General features: G+C 49.7%; 1 protein-coding gene across 1 annotated transcript; it reads right to left on the bottom strand.

Moving 5' to 3' along the window:
- Positions 1–9773: 9773 nt before the first annotated feature.
- On the bottom strand, positions 9774–20916 carry LOC146333837 (vomeronasal type-2 receptor 26-like). Its single transcript, XM_084825733.1, has 10 exons — positions 20693–20916; positions 19998–20253; positions 18124–18957; positions 17900–17970; positions 17514–17670; positions 15449–15699; positions 14815–14951; positions 13063–13930; positions 11830–11893; positions 9774–9896 (listed from the first exon to the last, which is right to left on the bottom strand). The coding sequence occupies exons 1-10, from the start codon at positions 20914–20916 to the stop codon at positions 9774–9776; spliced, it is 2985 nt and encodes a 994-aa protein (XP_084681859.1).
- Positions 20917–22666: the final 1750 nt, after the last annotated feature.

Below are 22666 nucleotides of genomic sequence, written 5' to 3'. Positions count from 1 at the left end.
GGTAACCCCACGTAGAGTGCATTACAGTAGTCTAAACGAGAGGGGACCAGGGCATGTACTACCGATGGGAGCAGATGGTCGGGAAGGAAGGGGCGCAGCCGGCGTATCAGATGGAGTTGATACAGTGCTGTCTGGCTCACAGCTGACACCTGAGCCTCCATGGACAGCTGGGAGTCCAAAATGACCCCCAGGCTGCGGACCTGGTCTTTCAAGGGTAGCCGTACCCCATTCAACAACAGGTCAACATCCCCCAGCCTCCTCTTGTATCCCACCAAAAGTACCTCGGTCTTGTCAGGGTTCAGATTCAGCTTATTCCTCCCCATCCAGCCACTCACCGTCTCCAGACATTTGGACAGAGATTCTATGGCCAACCTTGGTGAAGATTTGAATGAGAGGTAGAGCTGTGTGTCATCCGCATATTGACGACACTGCACCCCAAACCTCCTGATGATAGCCCCCAGCAGCTTCACATAGATGTTAAATAGCATCGGGGAGAGGATGGAACCCTGTGGCACCCCACAAGTGAGTGGCCACGGGTCCGAAACCTCCTCTCCCAGTGCTACCCTCTGGTACCTGCCAGAGAGGAAGGACCGGAACCACCGCAATACAGTGTCTCCAATGCCCAACCCCTCCAGGCGGTCCAGGAGGATACCGTGGTCAATGGTATCAAAAGCCGCTGAGAGGTTGAGGAGAACAAGGAAGGAACATTCACCCCTGTCCAGAGCCCTCCTCATATCATCCACCAAGGTGACCAAGGCCGTTTCTGTCCCATGCCCAGGCCTGAAGCCCGATTGAAATGGGTCTAGATAATCAGTTTCTTCCAAGTGTGCCTTCAACTGCACCGCCACCACCCGCTCAATCACCTTGCCCCAAAATGGCAGATTTGAGACTGGGCGAAAGTTGTTCAGAATTTGAGGATCCAAGGAGGGCTTCTTTAAGAGCGGTCTTATCACTGCCTCCTTGAGGGCTGATGGCATCACTCCCTCCTCAAGGGAGGCGTTCACCACTGCCTTGATCCCCTCACCCAGTCTCTCTCTGCAGCCCATAATGAGCCAAGATGGGCAAGGATCAAGTAAGCAGGTGGTCAGCCTTACAGATGAAAGCACCTTGTCCACTTCATCAGGAGGAAGAAGCTGGAACCGATTCCACAAAACCGGTTTGCCACAGGCCGCCTCTTGCTCACTAACTGTATCCACAGCGTGCAGAGTAACACACCTAATCTGATCAATTTTATCTGCAAAGTGCCTTGCCAAGGCCTCACAGGAGGAAGAGTCCCTGATGCTGGGAAAGACTGAAGGCAAAAGGAGAAGGGGACGACAGAGGATGAGATGGCTAGATAGCATCACCGATGCAATGAATATGGACTTGGGCATGCTCCGGGAGAGAGCGCAGGACAGGAAGGCCTGGCATGCTATGGTCCACAGGGTCACGAAGAGTCGGACATGACTGAACGACTGAACAACAACAAGAAGTGTGACTTTGTACAGATATCGGGGGCTTTCTGGCTTTAGGGTCTGTCCCAAATATGAGAATTTGATCCAACTGGTTCCATTATGCATCAATGCACCAGGACACACAAAACGTGATCCAGTGGACACCAGTTTGGATGGCTTTTTTTTTTAAAGGGTTGGACAAATTCAAGGAGGAGAAAAATAGCAATGGCTACGAGTCCTGATGGCTATATGCTGACTCCAGTATCAGAGGCAGAATGGCTGTGGACACCAACTGGTGGGAACCAGGGATGGTGCGGGCATCCATTTCGGTCCGCAAATCTGCTGTGCCAGCTGGTCCCTCCTCCCCGCTCACCGGTCCCCAGGCCACCCTCCCACACTCAGCCACCAGCCCTCAACTTACCCAGGCTTGTCCGCCTCCGTGCCGATCACCATTTTTTTAAAAACATGATGATCAGCAGTCTATGCCCACAGACTTATATGCGAAATAGCCCCATGGATCTGAGTATATGGGAGATTCACAGCACTTTTGACACGCAAGTCTATGTGCCCACATAGACTTACACCCCAAAAGCGCTGTGAATCATCTTATACCTAAGATTCATGGCACTATTTTGCATATACGTCTATGGGCACAGAATGTCAATCTCCATGTGTTTTAAAAACGTGGCGATCGGCACAGAGGAGAATGGGTCTGGGTAAGTTGCGGGCCAGTCACCGAGCACAGGAGGGGCTCGAATGCAGCCTGGGGACTGTCAAGCAGGGACAGGGGCTGGGCGGGCACCCCGAGAACCCGGAAGGGGAGGGCGCCTATCCATCCTTAGTGGGAACTTGACTGGAAGAGTGCTGTTGTCCTCATGTCCTCATTGTACATTTCACATTGGCACAGCTGGTTAGCCACTGTATGTATGTATGGATGTATGGATGTATTTCATTTCTATCCCGCCCAATAGCCGAAGCTCTCTGGTGATCAAAAGCAAATTTGTTACTTGTATGAAGAGCCTGCTGCATGAGATGGACCTTGGTCTGATCCAGCAGGGCCCTTTTATGTTCTTAGGGCCTTACAGTGTTAGTGTGGCATCCCTGAAGTGCCCCCACTCATGGAATAGTAGGGTTGGAAGGGGCCTACAAGGCCATGGAGTCCAACCCCCTCCAACCACTGTCTGTTTAGATTCTCAGACTTGTGCCTAAAACATCACCTGTTTTATATGGACATAAGTACATCAGAAGACCCTTGCTGAATCAGAACCAGGGACCTCAGATTCCAGAACGTTACTCGTACAGTGGCCAAACAGCAGTGGCTTGTGGGAAACCCACCAGCAGGACCTGGTTTTCATGGGACCCTCCCAGTCGTATTCTCCGCCAACTAATGCACATCGGCATACTGCCTCTGAAGCTCCTACAGGAAGCGTATGGTCATCCTGACCACTAGCCACTGATACCCCAATGCATAGAAGACTCTCAAATATTATAGTGTTGGAATGGGAGGTTCCCCCAGTCCCTGTTAGCCAACTGCAGTAAGAACAGCCAGGAATCCTGTAGCACCTTGTCTGTCCATGAGTCTTTCGAGTGTCACAAGACCCCTTATTTTTCCCAATCAGTACACTTGTCTTACATATCAGACCCCTTGCTGGCTGGGATAACCATGCCATAACCACCTGAGATTCCTGGCTACTACCCAGGTTATCATATGGCAGCTTAGCCAAGGCCAGAAGGCCCCTACTCCTGCCACCCATAATCAAGGCAACATACCCGCGGCAAGGGCAAATCTGTTTTCAGAGATAACCCTTTTCCATCTGAGAGATCCTGAGCTCTGAAGTTCCCCCACAATCCATCCCCTTACCTGTGGGACCTTATATGTGCCCATTAAGGATGCGATCTCTCTTGAGGATATGGAGTCAAGACCCCCAATAAGAGAGAGGACTTTATCCTTCCCGTCACATTTATAATTCGGAAACATTTCCCCCTGGGTGGAGAGCAGGGAGAGGCTGTTCACATGCATCCATTTGATAGTGTCCATGCGCTCGTAGATGTGGAATCCGGGTGTCGTGTTCGGAAGGAGAATCGGATCCTTAATGAGCTCCGTGATGGCCAACGCCAAGGCCAGGAAGCGCTGGTAGTTCTTGATGACTGTCCTGCAGGGATGAGAGAGACACTGGGCAGTGGGTGAGGATCCCAACAGAACTGCCCTGAAGTGGAGGATTAAAAAGTCCATCTGGTTCACCCCCCTTTGAACAAAGGCACAACCTTCTGGACCAAAGACATCTACACACATTATTCACAAAAATGCAGGTTGTTCGATCAACACAAAGCCTTACTAGATGCTCCTCTCAGGAATGTCAGAAGAGCCCTGCTGGATCTGAGATCTCTTTTAGCACATTTCTAAGTTATTCCTGTCTTATTTATTTTCATTATTTACGTTCCACTTTCCAGAATACAAACGTTTCCCAGGTGGCTTACAGGTAAAAGCAGCACACAAGAATACAATCAAAACCAGACAACACTCATCCAAAGTCAACGTTTGCCAGGATCCTTCTCACAGAGCAGCTCTATCAGGATTTACAACGGCTTCTCACTCTTACTGGACCAAGAACAGCAACAAACAATGTAATAAGAACATCTGATGAGCCCTTCTGGATCAGACCAAGCTGGTTCCACCTAACTCAGCATCCAGCTTCCACCGGTGGTCAGCCAAGTGTTGTCCTGGGAACCCCAGGAGAAAGAGATGAAGACAACAGGCTCCCTTTCTTCTTCTCCCCCACATAACAACTCCTGTTCAGTGGTAGACTGCCTCCCATCATGGAACCCCTGCTTAGCTGCCATGTTTAAGACTGGCCAGTGGACCTGTCCTGCAGGAACGTGTCTGATCCTTTAAAGCAAAGTTAAGCCAGCAGCCAGCAATACATCTCCAAGATCTTCCTGTGGTGAAGCGAGCTTTTGCACATGTGATTCCGAACGATCTAGGGGAAGGACCTCAGCTCAGTTGCAGAGGCCCTGATGTGCATGCAGAATGTCCCAGACCCAATCTAGCATGTCCCAAACCTAGCATCTCCAGGCAGGGCTGGGAAAGAAACCTATCAGAAGAAACCCTGGAGATCTGTGCCCATTCCATGCAGGCAAGAGGGACTTATTTGCCCCAAAGCTGTGACATGCTATAAAGCAGCATCATTCTTAAATCAGCCCGTTATCCAGAACCATGAGGGCCAGAAACCGTTTTATTTGTAGGGTAACACCCATAGTTCAATGAGAGAGCACCTCCGAAGAGTGCAGCTGACTAGAGATCCATCCTTGGCATATGCCGGCAGCCCTGGGTGAGAGAGACCCTGGCTAACGCCCTGCAGAGCTTCTGCTAGATATTGACCTGGAGAGGATCTGAATACGAGACAGCTCCCAGCATCCCTGTTGAAAACAGTCCTTTATTCAGGGCCATGAGGGCCGGCATCTTGCTTTAGTTCCATCCAAAGGACCAACAGAGCACCTCCTTTGACACAGAAGCCCCCAGGTTCAATCCCTGGCAGGATTTCTAGGTAGGGCAGGGAGGGGAAGCCATTGCCAGTCAACACAGGGGAAGCCGAAACAGGTGGTCTGTCTTGGTAGGAGGAAGCTTTCTGGGTTGCTCAGTCAGGTTTCTTTGCTCCCTCTACAGAGCACGAACAGAGGAACTGATGATCCTTTTGTGGTTCAAAACGTATCTTAGTTTAAACTTCAAACAATACAAATTGATGATGATGGTGATGATGATGGTGATGAACATTTCTATACTGCCCCATCGCCAAAGCTCTCCGGGCGGTTCACAAAGACGAAAAGCCATCAGAAGTGCCGTATGCAAAGTGTAAAAGCATTTAGGTCAAAACACACGCGCAGAGTGCAACAGAGACAACGTAACGAAACTCTGATGTCCCCCCAAAGTGCCCCCCTTTAAAGGGGGGACACTTGGCTGCTCGAGTCATGAGAAGAAGACAGTGTAAGTCTAAGTGCAAGTGTAACCAGAGCTTTTCCTCACTCTTCCCTTCTTGGGGCTTCTTGGTCAGTGGTGCTAATCCGTCAGCATTGAAGCCGACGCATGTTTCGGTGTAGCAGCCATATAGGGGGGTCAGACTAAGTGGTCTCATATTCTTGCTGAGCTACCATAGTTTAGCAAGAATAACAGTGTGGAAACTTCCTGAGTCAAATTGTATATCATGTCCCTGTTTTTTGTTTATTGCATACTATGTTCCTGTTCTTTACTTATCGCGCCCTATGACCCAATTCCTGTACCATAAACAACTGAGCTAACTGCAAAACCACAAGAGAAGGGGTGGGGGAGAGAAAGTCGTCTGTGTGTCACCATATCTATAAAAGCAATGTGTTGATATAAATTGGGGCTTCTGGCTCTTTGGAAATGATTCCAGCCTTAAGCCCGCGCATTAAATAAACAAGACCTCCTTTTCCTTCACTCCGTGGTCTCTCTGACTCTGATTTCTGCAACATCGGCATCCCAAAGAACATGGGGTCCTTTGCTGGGTCAGGACCTACAGATTTGCTGACGCTCATTTCTGCTAGGGATGGCGGAGAAATCCGCCATGGGCTCCGACGAGGCCGGATGGAGTCTGTGGCCTTCCCGGACGGACCCTCCCTGCTGCCAGCCGGTCCGGCTCCGTCCGCTGCTGCCGGACTGAAGCCGCAATTGCAAACGGCGTCCGGCGTAGGGGACGCCATTTGTGCCCCTGCTCTTGCCAGTGATAGGCTGCGTAAATATTCACACAGCCTATCACGGCAAAGAGCAGGGACGCAGATGGCACAGCAGACTGGCCGTGGACAGACGTCCGGCTGCGGACGGGCCCGGACGGTGGCTCTGCGGACGTGCCGTGGAGCAGAGCCGGCTGGGCAGGATTCCGAGTGGAGGGACGGGTTGCCTGCCCCCCGCCGCCCCCAACCGGAACGCTGAGTGGGTTTCGTACACCCCTAATTTCTCCGTGCGGTGGGGCTCGCCCACCCCGCCCCAACTAATGCGGCGTCACTTCCCATGTCCGCTTCCAAAGCGGAGGAATGCAGCACTGGCGTACCGTGGGAAGAGCTGACCCGATTCGGTGAAGATGTGGATTTTGCCCAAATCGCTTCACTAAGCATTTCCATCTCGATGCCCCCCTGGACACAATGTCCCTCGGCGGGCTTCCCGTTTCCACGACAGAAGGAGAGGCTGCCCCACTGGCAGGCCGGCACCAGCCTCCTCAGACAGGGACCTCCGGGCGCTGCGACTGGCCTCAGCACTCTGCTGCCCCAGTAAAAAAGGACGCCCCACCCGGACCGGGGAGAGCCCGCTGGCCTGCCAGTGCTGCTAGTCCCAGCAGCACCTTGGCCACCTCTGCCCCTGCCAAGGCCCCGAAGATGCCGCGTACTGGGTTTGCTTCGCCACACCGTGTACCATACCGTGTAGTATCAAAGTTAACGTGGCAAAACGACCACAGAGGACAAAGACAAGGCAGAGGTGCTCACTTCCTACTTTGGCTCAGCCTTCTCCCAAAAGAGGGTTTATGACCGCCCTGGCAAGGGAGAAGTCCAGGCTGAAGGGGCAGGATTGCAGCTTGAGATCGATAGGCATATGGTCAAGGAACACCGAATTACTTGGAATGAGTTCCAATCTCCAGGGCCAGATGAACTGCATCCTAGAGTCATAAAGGAACTGGCAGAAGAACTCTCAGAAACGCCGTCTATTCTCTTTGAGAAATCATGGAGGATGGGGGAAGTGCCAGATGACTGGAGGAGGGCGATTGTTGTCCCCATCTTTGAAAAGGGTAAAAAGGAGGAACCTGGGAACTACAGAGCAGTCAGTCTGACAACAATCCCTGGGGAAATTCTGGAGCAGATGATCAAGCAATCCATCTGGAAGCACCTTGAAAACAATGCTGTGATGACTCGAGGCCAACAGGGATTTGTCAAGAACAAGTCCTTCCAAACGAATCTGATCTCACTTTTTAATCAAGTCACCTCCCTCGTGGACCATGGGAATGCTGTAGACATCATATCCCTTGACTTCAGCAAAGCTTTAGACAAAATGCACCATGATATCCTATGAGCAAACTAGCTCAAAGTGGGCTTGATGAAACAACGACCCGGTGGATCCACAGTTGGCTACAGAATCGGACTCAAAGAGTGCTGATCAGTGGGACCTTCTCAAACTGGGGAGAGGGAAAGAGTGGGGTACCGCAGGGCTCAGTCCTGGGCCCAGTGCTCTTCCACATTTGTATTAATGACTTGGAGGAGGAGGTGCAGGGAATGCTGATCACATTTGCAGATGACACAGAATTGGGAGGGATAGCTAATACTTTGGCAGACAGAAACAAAATTCCAAGTGATCTGGATAGACTGGGGCGCTGGGCAGAAAACAACAGAATGACATTGAATAGGGATCAATGCCAAGTTCTGCACCTAGGAAAAAGAAACCAAATGCACAGTTACAAGATGGGGGATACGTGGCTCAACCACACTACAAGCAAGAAAGATCTTGGAATTGTTGTCTATCACAAGCTGAATATGAGCCCACAATGGGATGTGGCTGCAAAAAAGGCCAATGTTCTTTTGGGCTGCATTAATAGAAGCATTGCTTCCAAATCCCGGGAAGTACTAGTTCCCCTCTACTCAGCACTGGTTCGGCCTGATCTGGAGTCCTGTGTCCAGTTCTGGGCACCACACTTGAAGAAGGATGCAGACAAACTGGAGAGGGTTTAGAGGAGGGCAACAAAGATGATCAGGGGACTGGAAACAAAGCCCTATGAAGAGAGACTGAAAGAACTGGGCCTGTTTAGCCTTGAGAAGAGAAGACTGAGGGGAGACAGGATAGTGCTCTTCAAGTCCTTGAAAGGTTGTCACAGAGAGGAAGGCCAGGATCTCTTCATCATCATCCCAGCGTGCAGGACACAGAAGAATGGGCTCCAGTGACAGGAAGCCAGATTCCGGCTGAACATCAGGAGAAACTTCCTGACTGTTAGAGCAATAAACCAGTTCCATAGGGAGGTGGTGGGCTCTCCCACACTGGAGGCCTTCAAGACGAGGCTGGACACTCTGAGTTGGATTCCTGCATTGAGCAGGGGGTTGGACTTGATGGCCTTGTAGGCCCCTTCCAACCCTACTGTTCTATGGGTCTATGATTCTATGGCCCCATAAAGAGAAAACAAACTTCCAGTCCTCATTTCCATTCATTTAATTATTCCAGTTTACGAGCTTACTCCAGCTTATTCAGACGGAATCTGGCTTCCTGCAACTTCAGCCCATTCTTCCGTGTCCTGCACTCGGAGACGATGGAGAAGAGCTCCTGGCCTTCCTCTCTGTGGCCCCCTTCCAAGGCCTTGAAGAGCGCCATCACGACTGGAAATGGGGCATGTCAGATGGGGCATCAGCCTTCGCTTCCAATGTCCTGGCTGTGTGGAGTTTGGACCAACGTGACGTGGCCTTATGGTCTGGCCTTTTCAGCCGGCAGGTTTTTTGATGATTGAGTTGACTTGGTTCTTGCAAATCAAATGTCTCCCCAAGGGGTGTGTGTGTGTGTGTGTGTGTGTGTGAGTACACACACACACACACACACACACACACACTGCTGTCTGTCTGTCTGTCTGTCTGTCTGTCTCTGTCTTCCTCTCTCTGTCTGTCTTTGCGATCGGAGGTACAGTGCTTCTGAACATTGAAGCCCCATCTCTAATATGAATATAAGAAGAGGCATGCCCGATCAGACCAAGGGTCTAGCCTTCTATTCACATGGTGGTCAACCAGCCACCCACGAGCAATTCACAAGCAGGACATGAGTGCAACAGTACTCTCCTGCCCATGTTCCCCAGCAACCGCTCCAAATAGGCAGGCTGACTGATACTGGAGATAGATAGAACCATCATGGCTAGTCGCCTTTGATTCCATGGTCCTCCATGAAGTGGTCCAGGACCTTTTAAAGTCCTCCAAATTAGTGGCCGTCGTTACCTCCTGCAGCAGCGAATTCCATAGTTTAATGGCGCGCTGTGTGGAGGAGTCTTTCCTTTTCCCTGTCCTGGATCTCCCACCAATCAGCTTCACAGGATGACCCCATTTGGTTCTAGCTTTTGAGAGAGGGAGGACAGTGTCTCCCTATCCACTTTCTCTGACCATGCATAATTTTAAACACCACTGCTATGCAGTGGAGGCCAGTGGTCAGTCCGAAGGGTGGGGAGAGGGCACGTCAGCAGAGGCAGAAGCAAGAGGTCATGAGAGGAGGAGCAAAGGGGGATCTGTGGATAAGGAACAGTGTTCGAATCCCCGACCCATGCCACAGAAGGAGAAAACTGAAGCACGAGGCATGCCAGGGGTGGGGGAGAGAAATCACATGACCACACAGAAGCACCCCTTTGCTTCCACCTTCTCTTGTTCTATCAATAGCTCCCATTTCACAGAGCCAGGTGACTTGAAGATGATGGACGGGAGCAGAGAGCCCACACAGCCATGCTAACAAGGGTAATAATTAAAATAAGATGTGATGGTCTCAGAGCCACAGAGAAAAGCGGGCTTTGGAATGTAGGAACATAGTCTGAAAGCTTCCTGACATCCATGCTCCTGTTCTGAAAGCATCCAAAACTCCATCACTAAGCATCCGCCAGAGCAGGCCAAGTAGAGAAGCAGCAGAGTAGACATGTATGTATGTATGTATGTATGATGTATGTATGTATGTATGTATGTAGTTATTTCTGTACTGCCCAATAACCAAAGCTCTCAAAGGCCCCATCTGGTAAGGGTTTTACTCCAGGGCGGCTGCAAATCGAGGTCCCTCAGGACAGACAGCGCAGTCGCCACTTCACAGCCATCCACGGTTTTCTCCTGGGAAATGCGGATTTCCATGGAAGCACTTTGCTGGGATGTTTTCAATCTGCTGCAGGTTCCCCGCGGTTGCGAGCCGTCTGTCCCTTCCCCAAACCGACGTTGCATTTTGCGGGGGGAGTGTTGTGGGCATGCGTAGTGCTTGCGTTGGCCTGCGACGCCCCTTTACTCCCCCCGTCCCTTCGCAGCTGCGCAGTTCCAGGGGACGGAGAGGCATTCTCATTTATTTAATCACACTTTTGCGCATTTTGGCAGCTTCGTAGCTTTGCAGTGGTTGCTTTTGGACTCAGTGCCCAAGGGCTGGTGGGAGGGCTTGGAGGAGGACCAGCTTCGCTCCAGCCACCATTGTGGAGTGATGGGGAGGCACGTACCATTCCCGCCTTGTGGGTGGGAACCATCACGAGGGTTTCAGGCTGGGGAACTGGCAAACACATGGCGTGGAAATGAAGGAGCACAGAACACCCACTTTTTAGCTAACAAGGGATGGACAGACACAACAGAACCCCCAAAATATAAAACAGCCACAGAAGTGTTGCACCAGACTGCATGGCTGCGCATTAAATGATAATAGCTAACAAAGGGCACAGCAGAGTCTCTTAGGGAAGCCTGCAGTCAATCGCGAGTGTAACTCAGCAGAAACTGGTTCGAAGCTGAAATGCTGCGCAGTTGTGATGGAGTGAAGGCTGAAAGCGGTGCCACATAGACAGGGCCCAGATAACGCATACCTTACTTGTAGGAAGTAAGGACTGGACTGCTCAGGAGAAAGTATAGCAGTGTGGAAGCTTCTGTGATAAAAAAAAGAATTAAAGGAAATTCCTGAGTGCATGATAAGGCATACTTCTGATCCAGTTTCGGAAACAATCTTGTGTAACTGGGAAGTTTGCACTTTCCTTTTTGTTTGAATCAGCAGAAATTGCCTGAGAAGATGTGGAATTACTGTCCCTATACGCTATTGGCCTGACTTGAACCAGAAAGTCATGGATCGGGGCGGGGGGGGTTGAGTGTGTTGAACCATCAATGCCCTGCAGCATTTTCCCATCCCCATAGCCAAGTCGATCCCATTCCTAATTATGGCTTGGAAAACGTGGGATGTGCCTTTTTTCATAGCAGCTGCACGCTGGGTTGACATTGTCATCAAACTGTCGACCAGAAGCCCAAGATCTCTGTCTTGGCCAGTCACAAGCATACAAGTGAAGTTGGGATTGCCCCCCCCCCCCATCCCCACCTCAATGTGCATCATTTTACACTTCCTTACATAAAACTGCATTTGCCATGTTGATGTCCATTTTCCCACTATGGAGTGACCCTTCTGGAGCTCTTCGCAATCACTCTTTGTTTCAACTATACCAGATTGTTTAATGATACCAACTTATTTATTTATTTATTTCTATACCGCACAATAGCTGAAGCTCTCTGCGCGGTTCACAAAAATTAACTTACTATATTAAATAATTTGGTATAATCAGCAAGCTTGACCACCTTGCTGCTTAGTCCTAGTCCCAGATATTTGGATTATTACTGTCAGTATTCCTACTACTACTACTATTACATTTGTTATTCTTACATTTATATCCTGCACTTTTTCCTCTTGCAGGTAACTAGAGGTGTCAGAGAATTTCTCGCCGAAACTTCGGGGGGCCGAGCGCCAATGTATTCGGCCCCCCGAAGTAGTTTTGGGGAGAAATTCTCTGCACCCCCCTGCCCCCCGCACCCCCCCCCCCTGGGATGGGACTTACCTTTCCCGAATGTCGCTCCCGGTGGCGGGTCGCAGTGGCGGTTCAGCAGGGCTTCGACAGGGGCAGGGGCGGCAGCCGGTCTTTTGACCGGCTGCCGCCGCCGCCATTCCAAGAAAAGTAAAAAAAAAAAAACCGCCCCCGTGATAGGCTACGTGACGATTTACGTAGCCTATCACGGCTAGATCTCCAAAGTCTATTTGCTATAAAGATCTGCTATTTGCGTTGCCCTTATTTTCGCCGTAGTCTACGTAGTAAAAAGATTTACGTAGACTACAGCGACCAAATAAGGAACGTTAATGGCGGCTCCCTATGGGGGTCACCATTTGCGTACGCGCTTTTTTTTTTTAAAGTCACCCGTGATAGACTACGTGATGATTAACGTAGCCTATCACGGCTGACTTTGCAGATCTAGCCATGATAGGCTACATAAATCGTCACGTAGCCTATCATGGGGGCGTTTTTGTTTTTTTTTTACTTTTTATTTCGCGGCCGGGCGAGGCAAGGCGCCTCCTCCCCGGCCTGAATTTCAGCCAGGCGAGGCGAGGTGCCTCCCCCCCCCGGCCTGAATTTCAGGGGGAGAAGCGAAGCGCCTCCCGCCCACCGCAAAGCAAGCTGCGAGACGAGGTAAGTGACTTTCGAGCACTCCTACAGGTAACCCAAGGCAGCTTCCATGGGCATCTATCTCCTCCTCCATTTCATCTTCACAACAACTGTATGAGGTAGGTTAGGTGCAGAGTCAGTGAGTGGCCCAAAGCCACCCAGGGAGCTTCATGGCCAAGTGGGGACTGGAACCCACATCTCCCAGGTTCCAGTCCGGTGCTCTAACCACTACACCACACTTGAAACAAACAAACAAATATATGACCTGTAAATAAACCATGTACATAAATAATGGACTTGATTGGATAGATGTATTTTAAAATAAAATAAAGTACAATGACTTCTGTAAGAATACATAGCATGGGGAAATGTGACGGAGGGACTGGACAATGAATTCACCGTGAATTCTCTACAGTAGGAAAAATCACAGAATCTTTCTCCTTATTAGATGATCCTTGGAATTGAGATTGGGCCTCAGGAGAATAATGTAGCATTTGGGGAGAAAGATGCAACCCAGGAGACCAGCCGCAGAGGCCAAGATGGAGAGGATCTCCACGGCCACCATGGACTTTCCCTTGGTGCTCAGGTAAGTTGGCACGAAGGAGACCCACACGCTGCAAAACACCAGCATGCTGAAGGTGATCAACTGGGCTTCATTAAAGCTGTCTGGCAATTTCCTTGCTAGGAAAGCCACTGTGAAGCTGATGAGAGCCAGGAAACCCATGTAAGCCAAGACACTGATAAACATGGTGACCGAGCCTTCCTGACATTCCACGATGATCTCTCCAGCCAGGGAATGGGAGTCCAGGTTTGGGAACGGGGGAGAGGTTGCCAGCCACACAGCACAGATCACAGCTTGCACAAGTGGACAGAACAGGACAATGGAGCTGGTCAATTGTCTCCCCAAGAGTTTTCTGGCCACGTCTCCTGGCTTGGTGGCCATGAAGGCCAGAACCACAGTGACAGTTTTGGCCAACATGGAAGAAACGGCCAAAGAGAAAATTATGCCAAAAGCTGCTTGTTGGAGAAGACAAGTGATGTTTGTGGGTTGGCCGATGAACAAGAAGGAGCAGAGGAAGTAGAGCAGGAGGGAGATGAGGAGGACATAGGTGAGGTCTCGGTTGTTTGCTTTGACTATCGGTGTGTCGTGATGTTTCATGATCGTTGCCAGCACTAGGACAGTGATCAGAGTGAGGAAAGCAGCAAGAGTTGCTAAAATGAATCCGAGTGTCTCTTGATACGAAAGGAAGTGCATAGTTCTGGGGATACACTGGTCTTGGTTCTCATTAGGGTGTTGATCTTCTGGGCACTGAGTACAGTGAACTGCATCTGCAATGAATAACAACAAGTGAAGTACCGGGAACATGACACAGATGCTGGTGCCAGATCAGCCCACAAGGGAGTCGATGGAATTCTCCTTTCGGAAGTTTGTTGTACACCGAAGTGCAGAAACTCCCTTTCCTGGCCCTCTCTGTAAGCTTTGGCAACATATTTAATAAGTACAGACTCAGAAAAGGTGCAAAATGCCTTCTTTTCACATGACACTCCCTGATATCAGACTCATGCTCAATAGCGTGCAATGAAGGAAAACCCAAATTCTGTAAGCAGAAATGAAAATCTGGGAACTACAACTGAGTCACAATCTGTCCCCTGCAGTGCTTTCTGAGTGCACCAATAAACCAACCAACCAACCAACCAACCAACCAACCGACCAACCAACATCTGTCAATTTCTTTATATTGAGGACTGAGGACATGAGTTGGGGTAGAAGATGGGAAGGAGGTTATGGAAAACACTACAGAAAAAGGGGCTATCTGTCTGACACTGGGGTTACGAGCTCCAGTTGTTAAAAGGATGACCAGCCATCTGCCCGGATCAGTGTTCTGCCCAAACAACTTCAGGCCTGATGCCAAAACAACTGAGGATGGAAACAGGGTCTTTAACAACGTACCCCTGGAACGGTGAGCCAATGGGAATGAGGATGTGCCAGATACTGTTTTTGCGAGCATTTGTAGAAATAGAAACAGAAGATTTCTTCAGGAAATTCTGAATACTTTGCAAACGAGTAAACCACAGAAATATGCGATCTGGAATGGAATAAACTGAAAAAAATCCATTCCTGGGGAAAAGGCAGACTCCTTGTCTATGTTACGCTCTTCTCCCACCTCCACTCTTTCCCCAGTACATCCTGCACATCTATATGGCTCCCAGACTTTGAGCTACCTGTCCAGTTAGAAATCCAACCTTCTGGTCAATGATCACATCTGTAGCAGCAAACCAGCTTCTCCTCTGGATCTTTTTTCCAGTGTCCTGGATGGCACCTCTGCACACATGTCGCAAAGGGGGGCTCCTAAAAGGCAGAAGACAAATAATTCAGGTATCCAGATGACAGAAATTGCACCAAGCTAGACTCAGAATGACTCAAGTTCCCATTCCATGATGGATATTTCACCAATTGAGGGGGGTCGAGGTGACCTAGAACTATAGTATTCAAGGCTGATTATATATATACACAGAGAGAGAGAGAGAGAGAGAGAGATGTATGCATGAATGCATGCATGCATAAACACACACAAATAAGTTGGAAGGTGCTTTCTAGCGAGTCAGACACTTGGTCCACCTAGTCTGGCATAGTCTGCATGAATTCCAGCAGCTCTCCAGGGTTTTAGACAGAGACCTTTCCCCAGCCTATGTGCAGACGTGGGGACTAAAGCTGGAACTTCCTGCCTCCAAAGATTGTGTTTGGCCTTTGGGCGATACAGGCACCCTTCACCCTGGACTCAAAAAGACCTTGGTCTCATCTAGAAAGACTTCTGTTCTCAAAGGACAGACTGCAACATCCCTTACTTCTCCCATGACCCCAGAAGATTCAACTCCACCTCTGCAAGCCAGATGATTGCGTCAGAGTTAATGATGAAGTCTTGTCCTGGGGGAGCGTCTGGGTGCAGCCATCCAACTATCGCGGGGGCAAAATTGTGATTTGGAAGGAAAATCCAGTTCACAATATCGTAAGTAGTGGACACCTCAGAATTATCGGTGAAATAGACTTCATCTTCAGCGCTGTTGTTAAAGCGGACGGCCTTCAAAGAGCCAAGAATCTGAAATGTAAGAGGTGCTTAGAAAATGGGGTGACTGGTTCTTGGGACTTTGAGGGGGGTCTGAAGTCTTCTCACATTCTGTGCCTGCCATTCAGGTTGGGGATTGCTTGGTTCTGTATAGTGTTGTTTGGTTTAATGCTTAAGTAGGGATGTATGAAAGTCACTTACCTTTCATCGGATTATGTTGATGGTGGGGGGGAGGTGTTCCGTCCCTTCCCCCGAGATCCTCGATAGGGGGGGAGGTGCTCCTTTCCTCCCCCCCCCCGGAATCCTGGCCAGCCGGCTCTGCTCCGCAGGGATTCTGCAGAGCTTCTGCCCGGCTCCACAAGTGGCCAGACATCCGGCCGCTTGTTAGCAGGGATGCAAATGGCAGCCGCCGTAGGCGCCACCGTTTGCGTCCCTGTAGTCAGCCGTGATAGGCTACGTAAACATTTACTTAGCCTATCACAGTGTTTTTAAAAAAAATCTAGCCATGATAGGCTACGTAAATTTTTAAGTAGCCTATCACTTTTTTTTTTTTAACTGGAAATGGCGGCGGCGGCAGTTGGTCGGAAGACCGGCCGCCGCATCTGCCACCGCCAAGCCGCCACCGGATCCGCTGCCGGAGCCGCCGCCACCAGGAAGATCCGCGCAAGGTAAGTCATGTCCTGGGGGGGCGCGGGGGGGCATTTGCCACCAATTTCAGGGGGCCAAATGCGCTGGCATTCGGCCTCCCCGAGATTCATGACGAAACTTTCGTACATCCCTATGCTTTAGATGCTTCTTCACTGGGCACTAGCCGTGAGAAGCTGGTTTCCCAGTGTTTTCGGGGGCTTGCTTGGTTCCTTCTTGCTCCAACGCACCCTTTCTAGGCCATTACCTGTAAAAATATTCATGTCCAGTGTAGGGATGGGGGAACACGTGATGTGGGAATTCACCAGCATAAGCCCGATATTTGCCTCTCCTTGATTTGCGCTCGCCTTTGATTTTGAATGAACGGGAAAGTTGTGCAACAAAAAAAGAAGAATGAATCTTGCATATGCATACATCTCTAAAGTTGCACAAATTTCCTCCATAGACTGAATGGTGAAATGGTGCATTTTCAAAGTTGTGCAATTGCAAACTTTTCTCTTCCAAAACCACGTATTTTCGAAAGTGAGCACCAGTTCGAGAAGTTGCGAATGTTTTGGGAGAGCACGTTCTCCTGCTCACACTCCCATTTGGGGTGGTGAGCAGGGCATTTTTTCATGTTTTGTAAGTAGAAATTAAAATCTCCTATAGCCCTTGGCGCTTTTTGGCTCATGTCTGCTTGCTTCAACACATCCTACTATCTCTGTGTGGGCATGAGAAGGAGCAGGGCTCTTATCAGCAAAGAGAACAACGTCTGAGTTTCAGCTGCTGGCTGGCAAAACGGAGCGAGGGGGGGGGGAATCCTGCTGTCTGATACTGCAAAGTTTGGGAGCGGGATCAGTGCTGCTTTAGAGACCAGCACTGTGTGTCGTGGGGGCTTGCTTGAACCCTCCCTCCTCGTTCCCAAATACCTACACACATTCTTAGTACAGAAGTACAAAAAGTCTCTGCTACTGTCTACTCTCTTCCTAAACTCGCTCCAGGGAAATGGTGGCCCTGCAAGGATATCTATGGGAATCTTTTCCTTAGGAACTTTAGAATGAACTAATACAGCTTCTTCCAGACTCGCCATTTGCTTCCGGTACCTGATGGTAAAACCACTTCCAGTCCCGGTTGGTAAAAAATCAACCAGCCACTTCATTGAAGGGAACCAGTTCTGAAGGTGGATGTTACCTGCCACGGCTGGACATTCAGAATCCTCTTGCCTTCCCACACCACTCATGTTCCGATTCAGATGAAGACACGGCACGTAACGCGTGTGCCACAGAATAGACGGCATTGTAGATACTGTAGCTGCGACCGGTAATCCTCGTATCAAACATGGGGCCTGGCAGGTCCTCTCGTTTCTCTTCCCCTGTACACCTGTTGTGTCCCCAATAGAAGGGTCTGTGGCCTACAGAAATTCTCCTCCCACCTCAGTCAGAAAAGGTACAAAATGCCTTTTTCATATAACACTCCCTTATATCAGACTCATGCTCAATAGTGTGCACTGAAGGAAAACCCAAATTGTGCAAGCAGAAATGGAAATCTAGGAACTGTACCACATATCTACATGCCTACATATCTACATACATTGTTAGTACAGAAGTACAATAGGTCTCTGCTACTGTCTACCCTCTTCCTAAACTCTCTTCCTGGTGCTCTCTCAGGGAAATGGAGGCCCTGAAAGAATATGTATGGGGAATTGTTTCCTTAGGAACTTTAGGATTAACTAATACAACTTCTCCCAGACTCGCCATTTGCTTCCAGTCCCTGATGGTAAAAAATCAACCAGGCACTTTATATGAGAGAACCAGTTCTGAAGGAGGATGTTACCTGCCATGGTTGGACGTTCAGAAGCCTCCTGCCATCCCCCATCCATGCATGTTGAGATTGAGATGAAGACACGGCATGTAACGCATTTGCCACGGAATAGACCGCATTGTAGATACTGTAGCTGCGACCGGTCATGCTCGGGTCAAACATGGGGTCTGGCAGGTCCTCCCATTTCTCTTCCCCTGTACACCTCTTGTCTCCCCAATTGAAGGGTTGGCCTGGTTTCAGGAACTGACAGTCAAATAAATATTCCCACCATTTTTGGAGAAAGACGTCTCCTTGTGGTCGGAGTGGATCTAAAGCCGAGAATAAATGTTTGAACACAGGCACATTCCTTCTGTGGACCATGAAGTGCAAAGCACCATGGAAAGGTGTCAGAACAAGACGGCCGAAGCTGGGTTCTCTTCCAGCAATTTCCAAATGTGGTGTGAAGATCCAAACCTTCCTAAATGAGGTCTTGGTAAAATATTCATTATCTGCAATTGCCAATGCAACATTTTCAAAGATCTTGGAGTCCCTGAAGACAATAAACACTTGCAACTCAGACCAAGTATCGAAATCGATCAGTTCTGATAGAGGAACAAAATATGCCACATGGATCATACGGGTGAAGGCCACACAGATGTCATTCTGCTTGAGCAGTGGTGTCAGTGGCTGGATGAAATGTTCTCCACGGTCATACTCGGGAGCAAACAGCCCAATCCAGTTCCAATGGAAATGCAGGAGCAGCCTGATGATGCCCTCAGATTGAGGCATTTCATTGGGATCAATGCGGAAGAAGGAAGGAAAGACCGTTTTCTCCCTCTGGATAGGTTCAAAGATGCCAAACGTGAGCTGTAAGAAGGAATTTCCAGGGGGGTGGCTGTGTTAGTCCATAGCAGCAAAAACCATGAAGAGGTTTGTGGCATTTCGAGGACTAGCCCATTCTAACTGTGTAAGACTGCATGGACTAAGGCCTACGTCAGAGGCCTGGAGTGTTACCTTGGAGGAAGATGGTCATTTCAAAACTGGACTACTCAAGGTAAGCTGGAGCTCTGCGATCCCTCTAAGACTCCCCCTGGTGTGGTTTTCATCGAAATATCAGGGCTGCCAAGACACATCTTACCATTGCAATGAATGGGCCTTGGTGAGTCTAGCAAAAATAAAGATCCTTCACAAGCAACTTGGGGTCTTTTGAGCACCTCCCAAATCCCTCAGAATTATCTCAGGAGACACAACTCAAGTATATGAACACATGGCAGCTGTGTGGGTCAGTTGCACCCAGAGCAACAAAGCGACCTGGAAACCTTGTTCATGAAATGGTTCTGGACACACAAAATAAAACACGTGACACAATGTTTGTGGGTCTGAATCAGACACCTTCAAAGTGCCCCCACTCCAAAACCCTTCTGCTAACAGCCTAAGGCACATGGCTGAAAATAGTTGTATTGTGTATGGAAATGTGACCCAATACCTAAAACACTGACCGGTTTTAGATGGTGTGTGTGTGGGCGGTCTCTGTGTGCCGCGTTGGTCTTGGCAGCCAGAGCAACACAGAGGTTTGGAAACCTTGTTCATTTCCGAGTCTTTATGTTGTCACAACACTCTTTGTGTCTCCCAATCCAAATCGTATTGTTCTAAAGAAATCCCAGTGCTGGCTGGGATTAGCCATGTCACAGGGACCTAAGATGAATGGCTTCCGCCAAGGGTACTATATGGCAGGTGGACTGAAGTTGGAAGGTCACCTCCTCCTGCCAGGAAACACAGCGGCGCCACACACCCACTGCATGGGCAAGAGACTGTTGTCAGAGACCGGGTTTTGCATCTCTGTGTTCCTGAGTTCTGCAGAACCCACTTACCTGAGGGATCTTGAAGATGCCCATTAGAGACGCCACCTGCCGTGAGGATGTGGATTCGAGACCCCCGATAACAGAGAGCAGTTTATCCCATCTGTTGCAGTTATAATTCGGGACAGCTTGGCCCCGTGTGGAGAGCAGGGACAGGGTGTTCACGTAGATCCATCTCCCATTGTTGCTGTGGTCATAGATGCGGAAGCCGAGGGTCACGGTGGGTAGGAGAGCTGGGTTCTCGTTGAGCTCCTTGATGGCAAATGCCAAGGCAAGGTAGTGAAGGTTGTCAGTGTTTACTGACCTGCAGTGAGAGGGACAATGAGTGTTGGTGGGCTCCCAATGGGACTTGAGAGAGCAGAAGGAGATAAAGTCCTTCTGGTTCCACCATAACTGAATAAAGACCAATGCTTCAGGCCAAAACCCAAGAATTCACAATCTCTCTCTCTCTCTCTCTCTCTCTCACGCACACACACACACACACACACACATCTTTGTCGCTGCCAGATCCTTCACACGGAACCAGAATATTGCCTAGCTCTGCCTGCCCCCCTTACACCAAACGCCCTCGAGAGCCAAGTCAGTTGTTCTCCAGGTTTGCGAAGATGTGGATCTGGACTGGCAAAGTCTCCCCAGGTCCCCAGCCCAGCCTGACTCCGAAGAGGACTCTGCAAAGCAGGTTTGAGGCTCCTGAAAGAGAAGCAGGCAGACATCTGCCCCAGATTCATCTTGTAGAAACTCACACTGGATCCTGGACCATCTGCGATGGCCCTAGAATCAATGCTTCCCCTGTGAAGCTAGGATAAACCTTGCCAAGCGGTAGATTCCCACCAACAATGAAGTCTCCTGGCTGGTAATAGTCTTCTCGCACTTCATAAGGCCTGGCCAAGAGGCAGGTGGTCCTCAGCATCGCCTGCATGGCCAGCGTCCAGTTCCAAAACAGCAGCAGCAGCAGCAGCTGAACCATCCTCGGTAGGAAGAGGCTTTTCCTCCCAGGCCAGCGTCTTGGCAAGCCCAGGCACGTGCAAAGTTCTTTCCCCAGACAGATGGCTGGGAAAAGGGAGGAATTGCTGTGGCAGAGTTGTACTCCGTGCATAAGTCTGCATGACTGCGTTGCCCACACTTCCACCATGCTGCTCCGCTCCTTGTTCTGCCCCGAGAGTTGTGTTTTCCTCGGTCATGGGGGGTTCAGGGACGCAGTCTCCATAAAAACTAGGATGGAGACCCTCTCTGGGCTCTTCCTCAGCCAGGCCATGGGCTCACAGTGTGTCTCGGGAGAATCATGGCCTCGTCCAGCTGACCTGGAAGAGTACAGGCAGATAGCGCAGAATTGCAGGGATGGCGTCAGGAAGGCTGAAGCTGAAAATGAGCTGAGGTTAGCACGGGATGCTAAAAGCAACAACAAGGCTTTCTTCAGCTACATGCATCGTAAAAGGCAGAGGAAAGAAATGGTGGTTCACCTATTAAATAAGGATGGCAAAACGATCACAGATGACAAAGAAAAGGCAGAGGTGCTCAATTCCGAATGTGGCTCAGTCTTCTCCCAAAAGAGGGTTTATGACCCCCCTGGCAAAGGTGAAGTCCAGGCTGAAGGGGCAGGATTGCAGCTTGAGATCGACAGGCATACTGTCAAGGAACACCGAATGACTTGGAATGAGTTCAAACCTCCAGGGCCAGATGAACTGCATCCTAGAGTCATAAAGGAACTGGCAAAAGAACTCTCTGAACCGCTGTCTATTCTCTTTGAGAAGCCATGGAGGACGGGGGAAGTGCCAGATGACTGGAGGAGGGCTAACGTTGTCCCCATCTTCAAAAAGGGTAAAAAGGAGGAACCTGGGACCTACAGACCAGTCAGTCTGACATCAATTCCGGGGAAAATTCTGGAGCAGATGATGAAGGAATCCATCTGGAAGCACCTTGACAACAATGCTGTGATGACTCAAAGCAAGAATAGCTTCTGCTTAATTATGGGAAATGAGGGTGGTGGTGGTTGTTCAGTCGTTCAGTCATGCCCGACTCTTCGTGACCCCGTGGACCACAGCACGCCAGGCCTTCCTGTCCTGCGCCCTCTCCCGGAGCATGCTCAAGTCCCTATTCTTTGCATCAGTGATGCTATCCAGCCATCTCATCCTCTGCCGTCCCCTTCTCCATTCGCCGTCAGTCTTTCCCAGCATCGGGGTCTTTCCCAGAGAGTTTTCTCTTAGCAAAATGTGGGTTAGCTCCATACTTACGGGGTGGCAGTGCCAAATGGATAAGTACGCTATCATGACAAAACGGGATAATTAGGTGGAGGGGAGAGACAAGAGTATAACAGATCCCCCCTCCCCCAAAAAAGCTCGGGTACTTTTATTATTATTACTTTGGCAGGGGAACAAATTAATCGTATCCATGTCTACTCAGAAGTGAATCCCATTGAGTTTCATGTGACGTACTGCCAAGAAAGTGGGCATATGATTGTAGCTTAAGTCTCATTCTTCAACTACACATGTAATACATGTAATGTTGCTGTTGTTCAGTGGTTCAGCCGTGTCCAACTCTTCGTGACCCCGTGGACCACAGCACGCCAGGCCTTCCTGTCCTGCGCTCTCTCCCGGAGTGTGCTCATATCCATACTCATTGCATCGGTGATGCTATCCAGCCATCTCATCCTCTGCCAATGCATGTAATATGCTGGGATTATTCTGACTTGTGTCTGATAAATAAAATAGCTCAATACT

Source organism: Heloderma suspectum, chromosome Z (assembly GCF_057233095.1).
Source record: "Heloderma suspectum isolate Gila_16-S chromosome Z, 16-S_ref, whole genome shotgun sequence".
Lineage (NCBI taxonomy): Eukaryota > Metazoa > Chordata > Lepidosauria > Squamata > Helodermatidae > Heloderma > Heloderma suspectum.
This window is presented reverse-complemented; position numbering and strand designations above follow the sequence as displayed.

What these genes read in the sequence shown, in the direction of transcription:
- LOC146333837 (XM_084825733.1), bottom strand. Translation starts at nt 20,916, where the DNA reads ATGGTTCAGCTGCTGCTGCTGCTGCTGTTTTGGAACTGGACGCTGGCC. An exon ending in AACTGGACAGGTAGCTCAAA is followed by an intron (nt 13,931 to 14,814) that starts GTCTGGGAGCCA and finishes TATTCATTGCAG; the next exon opens with ATGCAGTTCACTGTACTCAG. An exon ending in AAAAAGTGCAGGATATAAAT is followed by an intron (nt 9,897 to 11,829) that starts GTAAGAATAACA and finishes TACCCTTGTTAG; the next exon opens with CATGGCTGTGTGGGCTCTCT.